This window comes from Gracilinanus agilis, chromosome 3 (genome assembly GCF_016433145.1).
Source record: "Gracilinanus agilis isolate LMUSP501 chromosome 3, AgileGrace, whole genome shotgun sequence".
NCBI classification, from domain to species: Eukaryota; Metazoa; Chordata; class Mammalia; order Didelphimorphia; family Didelphidae; genus Gracilinanus; species Gracilinanus agilis.
The window spans coordinates 182,362,711-182,370,058 of record NC_058132.1 but is presented as its reverse complement, the minus strand read 5'-3'; the positions used below and the strand labels follow the sequence as shown (position 1 = coordinate 182,370,058).

The 7,348-nt window shown below is 35.7% G+C and overlaps 1 protein-coding gene across 1 annotated transcript in view; it reads left to right on the top strand.

Moving 5' to 3' along the window:
• LOC123241344 (macrophage metalloelastase-like) overlaps positions 1-1,050 on the top strand; it is an 11,812-nt gene extending 10,762 nt beyond the window's left edge. The window contains exons 9-10 of the mRNA XM_044669008.1: positions 164-267; positions 935-1,050. Coding sequence (XP_044524943.1) covers positions 164-267; positions 935-1,050 — 220 coding nt within the window. The remainder of the gene's footprint in view (positions 1-163; positions 268-934) is intronic.
• Positions 1,051-7,348: the final 6,298 nt, after the last annotated feature.

Here is a 7,348-nt window from a genome sequence, read left to right as displayed (position 1 = left end):
AAAGAAAGAAAGAAAGAAAGAAAGAAAGAAAGAAAGAAAGAAAGAAAGGGAGAAAGAAAGGGCCCAATTATCAGAGAGAGACTTTGGGGACATGGGGATAGGTAGGGTATTGACTACTATCCAGTCTTCTGATGGAGCATTTCTTGATTATTTCTTTGATCAGATATGATGAGAGGAGTCAATCAATGGACAAGAGCTATCCCAGACAGACTGCTAAGGCATTTTTAGGAATTGGACCTAAAGTGGATGCTGCCTTCTACTACAACAGTAAGTATTTAGAAGCTATTTAAGAAAAAAGAAATCTCTTTTGAGATTCTCCAGCTGAAGGGGATTTTCTGTACTGGTAGGGGATAAACATGGAAATACACAAGAAAAGCCACACTAGCTCCTAGACTTTGGTAGGGAGTGGGGATAAAGATGAGCCATATAGGTCTACTGGAGTATTCTCTAGAGAAGGCCATTAGTATACCTGATGCTGGCAAGTTCCTAAGGAACTTTCAGTGTGCCCTCAGTGCCCTGACATTAACTCTCAGCTGGGCCCAGTTTGGGGCCAGATAAGGTGATTGCTCACTTTTCAGAATCCAGGGTCTTAGGGGACAGAGTCCAAGTTCTGATTGTGGGAGGAAGAGGAAGAGTATGGGCAGCATGGTTTAGAAATTGGTCCCAGAAAATAGAACTATGGTAGATAGTGAAACAGATTTTTGTTTGATGTATATCACACTTATCAACAATTAACAAATACCTAGAATGAAATGGGTTGGGCAGCACTACTGGGTTCAAAAACACTATGTATTGATGTAGTTGAAGATGTAGATGAACTTCCTGCTCAGCTACAGGCTGGGCTTCCATCATAACAAAGGTTCCTTCCCACTCTAAGAATCTATGATTTGGAGAATTTAACCATTTAAATTTGTTTTTGTTATTGTTGTTGTAGGGCACTTCTATTTTTTCCAAGGAGCCAAGCAACTTGAATATGACGTTACTTTCAATCAAGTTACCCAAGTTCTGAAGAGCAACAGCTGGTTTGGTTGTCACAAACAAAGCCTGTAGGCTAATGGCCTAAATTTATTTTAGTTCATTAATTTATTGAACAAAAACTCTTTGCCCTGAATTATGTTAGGTTTTTCCTAGTTCATAAGATCCATGATTTATTTTATCTAAATATGGGGATGAAGAGGTATAATGGGGAGTTGTTTTCCTCTACTGACGCATATCTGATAGGATTCTTGTCCTTTTCATGATGAAAAATGTAGTCTATTCAAAACACAGACATATTTATATGTTATTAATAAATCCCCAAACAACTTAATGAATTAAAAAATGAAAATAATTTTAAGTTATTTTAAAAATAACTACTTTTTGAAAAATTAAAGTGAAATGGAAGCCCATTTTTTGGTACTTGGCCCTTTCAAAAAGCCTCTAAAATACAATGGAATATAATTTTCTTGTGTTCTATGTTTTCCTCCTCTATGTTTGTCCCTTAACCATTTTAAGAGGGGAAATCCCTACAGGCCACTGTGGACTTTTGTTCTTGAACTGATTTCTTAGTGTGAGGAGTTCCCAATATGGATATTCCATCTCCTGATGCAGATCCCTTCTTTGTAATTAATTTATAGGGAATTTCATGGAGATGCTGAGAGGTTAAGTGACTTGTCCAAGGCCAGAATGTATCGTAGATACATCTTGAACTCAGGTCTTCTTAAATCCAAAGCTGGTCTTTGGCCCCCATGTTCCTTATTCCATATTACCTCTCAGGCTCACACTAGAGGGCTTAATAAAATACAACCGTTCTACCTATAACCTCAGTCCTGAATTGTTTGTGTGAAAATTCAAACTTGTTTATAATTTTATCAAGTGTATCTTTGAATGTAAAAATGAAAGAAATCCAGACTTTCTCTTTAAAAGGTCAAAATGCTATCCTTGAACGTGTAACTAAAGTGAAAAATCTAAATGTGTAATTTAACTAGGTAACTTATTGCTCATTATCCTGTTGTACAATATTTATGGACTTTCTTAATTATTTTTACCTTTTACTCTTATTTGCAAAGTGTTACTGTTATATAGTTTACTCAGAAATAAATTTTTAAGTCATACTTTGTGGAAATGATGTTTGATTTGTTTAATACACCAGACTTCATGCTTTCAAAATCCCAACTTTGGTTTCTATCTGACTCATCTAAACAAAACAGGCATCTCTGTTTTTATACTCAATTGTCTGTGGGTGAATCTATCTATCTGGGACAACCCTTCTAAGGCTGGGAGGCTAGAGAAATTCAGTTACGATTTGGCCTCCTGCCTCGAGTTACTAGTCCCCTTTGGTCTACACCAGAATTTCCTCTAGTCTGTTGTTAGAATGCACCAGTCATTCCAGCTATCATTTTATAGGTCCACGTAGCAGATTGGAGTGAGATGAAACTGTTGCTTCCAGTTTGGCTTGTTCTCAAAGCTAAGGTCATAAAAATAATAGTAATAACTTGTGTCTATAGGATTGAAAATTTACCAACTATTTTCTTTACAACAATCCTGCAAGGCAGCTACTGCAAAGGAGTAACTGGGTAGCTCTGTATTCTCTTTCTTTTTTTAATTTGTATCCATATCACAACATAGTATTGATTTTTTTTTGTATTGATCCTCTTTACAGCATCAGTTTCCTCCTCATAAGTTAGTTTTCAGTATTTTTCAGTTTTCTCTCACTCTTTCTGACCTCATTTGAGGTTTTCTAGGCAAAGACACTGGAGTGGTTTGGCATTTCTTTCTCCAGCTCATTTTATGGATGAGAAACTGAGGCAACACAGTTAAGTGACTCGTCCAAGCTAGAAAGCATCAGAGGTCAGATTTGAACTCAGGAAGATGAGTCTTTTTGACTTTAAATCCAGCATTCAATATACAGCATCATTGAACTGCCCACTAAGCAATGTATTAAAGATCACATGTCTAGGACTGTAACCAGGTCTCCAAACTCCGAGTCCAAGACCTCTTTCATGATGCTACATCAACCCTTTCAGTACTCCTCACTTTATACTGAATTTTGCCTGATAACAAAATGTGTTATGACCAAGTTCCATAATATACATGTTCTTTCATAAACAGTGGGTTATTTATTGAGTACAATAATTTTTTCAAGTAGTTTTTTCTGCAGAAAGTTTCCTAATAGTCTAATTATAAGTGAATTTCATTTGCTTCCCCATGTGCTTCATTTTTGTTATCTGATACTGAAAAGCTCAAATTTTACATTATAAACTATTTTCTCTTTCCAGATAATTTTATGTAGCTTCTGGTTTTATAAAATTGATCATAGGAACAAAATTTCTTCAGTGCTGAGTAAATTATAATAGAACAAATTCTCTTTCTTCAAAATTTTCAGAATTACTATTATGCCAGTGGCTAGGTACAGTATTTTCACTGTCTTAACTCTTTAGGTTATGATTTCCAACTTGAGGTATTAACATATTAAGCACCTGCTATAACACTAATTCAGAAAATGTATGGAATTTAAGCAGTGATGTGTTGCTAATTTGTATTTAACCTACATGTGCATACTGGAAGGAATAGAATTCTTACAAAATTGTCTAAAAAAATCTGGTCTTCGTCTCTAGTGATATAACATCCGTTTTTAGCCTTTCATGTACCTTTACATCATCGCCAAAACCCAATCAAAGCAGGAAGGCACACGATATCTCATTATGCTTTGACTAAGCAAGGTCATACTTAGGTTTTCCAGGTTATTTTCGCTTTCATTTTTCTCCAATTGTGGTTAAAGAAAATTCTTGCAGCACTGAGTAGGTGAGGTTTGGGAATTATTTTTGAAGGGGAGGAGATCTTTCTTCTTATTTCTGAAATTGCATGGTGACTGAGTGACCCCATAAGAACGAAAATTTACTCTATGACTCACTTTTCCTTAATTCTTTCCCTTCTGTCATTAGAGATGCCAGTGATACAGAATCCTTTCTTACTGTTTCATATTTCCTGTGTCACCTCCTCCATCTTGACCTTCCTGTTTCACTGTCTTCCTTTCTTCACCACAACCCTTCTATCTCTGATCTATAAAATCTATAAATTCAGGGGCAGCTGGGTAGCTCAGTGGATTGAGAGCCAGGCCTAGAGAAGGGAGGTCCTAGGTTCAAATCTGGCTTCAGACACTTCCCAGCCGTGTGACCCTGGGCAAGTCACTTGACCCTCATTGCCCACCCTTACCACTCTTCTGCCTTGGAACCAATACACAGTATTGACTCCAAGACGGAAGGTAAGGGTTTAAAAAAAAACAAATATATAAATTAATAATAGATGTCCTTCTATCCAAAGTCCTCCCCCATTTGAAGGGAAAATCATTTTAAGTAGGAGTTGTTTCACTTTCTAGCTGGATACACACACAGCCTAGTGCTTAGACTCTAGTAGGTGTTTAACAAATACTTGTTAGTTTACTGACAACACTCCGAGTACTCATGGGCCTCTCTCTCTTGGGCCAAAGGGAGAAGAAGATGGAGGCTTATGGTGTTGTAGAGTAAACTAAAATGTCTTCATGTATGAGAATGATAATTGGTGATACATGATTTTAAGGAAAACTCTTGACAATAAATTGGTAATCAAAGACACTGGAGAATTAACAGGAAGAAGAGAAAAGCAGAAATGTTGGTTTGACTACATAAAAATAAAATGAATTAATAGTCCCACATATGAACTGCATATCCTTTTTGACTAGTGATGATTCACATGCAGTATACTGAGATGCAAAAGACATGGCCTCAAATCTCACCTTAGATCCTTACTAGCTATATGACCTGGGCCAGTTCCCCAGCCACTCTTAGTTTCAGTTTTTTCATATATCAAATGATAGCATTTGACTAGAGCAGGGCTTCTTAATCTGGGATCCACAAATTTCCCAACAGGTCTGTGGATAGATTTCATAGGGTTTGTGTACTTAGATGGGGGTGGGGGGGGGAGTCTTTGTTTTCACTAACCTTTAAATGAAACCTAGCATTTCCTTCAAAAATGAGTTTTTTTTTTAAAAAAGCATTCTTCTGAGGAGGCCATAGGCTTCATCTGACTGCCCAAGGGATATATGATCCAAGAAAGATTAAAAATGCCTGATCTGGAAGATGATTTCTAAGGCCCCTTTTAGTTTTGAAATTCTATGAAGAATATAAGAAGCACATGTTTCTGAATATGTACATTAGCAAACATGTATTGGGTTGATTTTGTTGCCATTTTAGATGACAAACACAAATACGGATATAAGCTTAAATTCAAGTCAGCAAATATAAGTTAAATATTTATGTAGAGAGTTCATGACATACCATGTCTTCTTTTCATATAGAAGAGTTTCCATTCAAAATTTAAAAAAAGAAAGATTAAAGAGCTCAATGGTATCAAATTATATAAATTGGTCCTGGAATAGGGATCAATTAAAGGCAAGTAGAAGATGCAATGGCAGGTTAGGGATGAGTAGAAGGAGTCAGAACACCCAACAAAGGGGAAAGATAATGATGAAATCAGGTTCTGTGGTCTAATTTGTAGTTATTTCACCATATAGACAACAGTAATCTTTTCTCCTTCAATTGCATGAATAAACAGGACCAAGTTGGTTCATTACAAAATGATGGGTAATAAGGCATTTGACTTTGTAATATGTATTTATAACAAGAAAATTTCATACTTTTTGATACTTTAGAATAAATAATGGAAACAGCTTTCAAAGACTGGACTTAAAAGAAACTGAAAGGTTGAATCGCCCAGCAATGTTATACTCTTCTTGATTCCATGACTTGAGTTCAAATTCTGACTCTACATAGTTACCTACTATATCATTTTGAGTAAGTTAACTCTGGGCCTCAGTTTCTTCAACTGTAAAAATGGGTATATTGAATTAAATTATTTCTTAGGTCCCTTTCACCTCTGAAGTCTATGATCCATGGGTACATAGGCATGAGTTAATATTATGAGGAAAATAGGGAGGCATGTGTGAAATTAGAATTTTGTACCCTAGGACTCCATTTCCCAGAATCCCACTTTCATCCTCATATTATGTCCTTACATTTTGGAGATAAAGTTTCTGTAACCCAGCCCTTACACTCCTCTTCTCCTGCTAACACAGTCGGGAAAAATTTGCTTTACTCAGGCTTTTACTTTTGTCTTTTTTTTTCTCTACTTCAAGTGATTATTAATAAATCTTATAAAATATAATAATTGGAGTTATTGGATATTAATTTAGATCTTACACATGGAAAATTTTGCCTGCAAGACATATGAATAAGGAAAGAGTTAATGACCAAAAAAAAAGGAAGTATTAGGGATAATTTTGATTGTATTACATTAAAAAATGTTTTGTACAAACAAAACCAATTTAGTTAAAATTAAAAAGAAAGCAAGAAATTGGGGGAAGTTTTTTATATCAAGTATCTCTGGTAAAGTCTTCATTTTTCAAATATATAGAAAACAAATAAGAACAATTCCCCAACTGATTAGAGTTAAAGGTCATAACTTTGAATAGGCAATTTTCAGGAGAAGAAATCAAAGCTATCTTTAGTCATGAAGAGATGTTCTAAATAAGTATTGCTTAAAGATATATGCATTAGGGGGCAGCTGGGTAGCTCAGTGGATTGAGAGCCAGGCCTAGAGACGGGAGGTCCTAGGTTCAAATCCGGCCTCAGACACTTCCCAGCTGTGTGACCCTGGGCAAGTCACTTGACCCCTATTGCCTACCCTTACCACTCTTCCACCTATAAGTCAATACACAGAAGTTAAGGGTTTAAAATAAAAAAAAAAGATATATGCATTAAAACAACTCTGAAATACCATGTCATTCCTTTTTAGATTGGCTAACATGACCGAAAACATGACAGATAACATGCAGAAAAGGAAAATAATAAATTCTGGAGGAGATGTGGGAAAATAGGTACTCTGTTGATGAAGTTGTGAACTGATTCAACCATTCTGGAGAACAGTTTGAAACTATGTTGAAAAATTAACTACATATACTTACCCTTTGACTAAGCAATACCACTACTAGGTCTGTATCTCAAAGACATTAGAGAAGAAGGAAACAGACCTATGTGTACAAAAATATTTATAGCAGCTTTTTTGGTGGTGGTGGTAAAGAATTGGAAATTGAGAAGATGGCCATTAACTGGAGAATGACCAAATAAATTGTAGCACATAATTGTGATAGGAAATTACTGTGTTATAATAAATGATGAGGGAGTGGTTACAGAAAAATCTGGGAAGACTTATTTGAACTGATACAAAGTGAAGTGAGCACAAGCAGGAAAACACTATACACAGTTAACAGCAATATTGTTATCATGATTAACCATGAAAACTTAGCTACTCTTATCTCTCTCTCTCTCTCTCT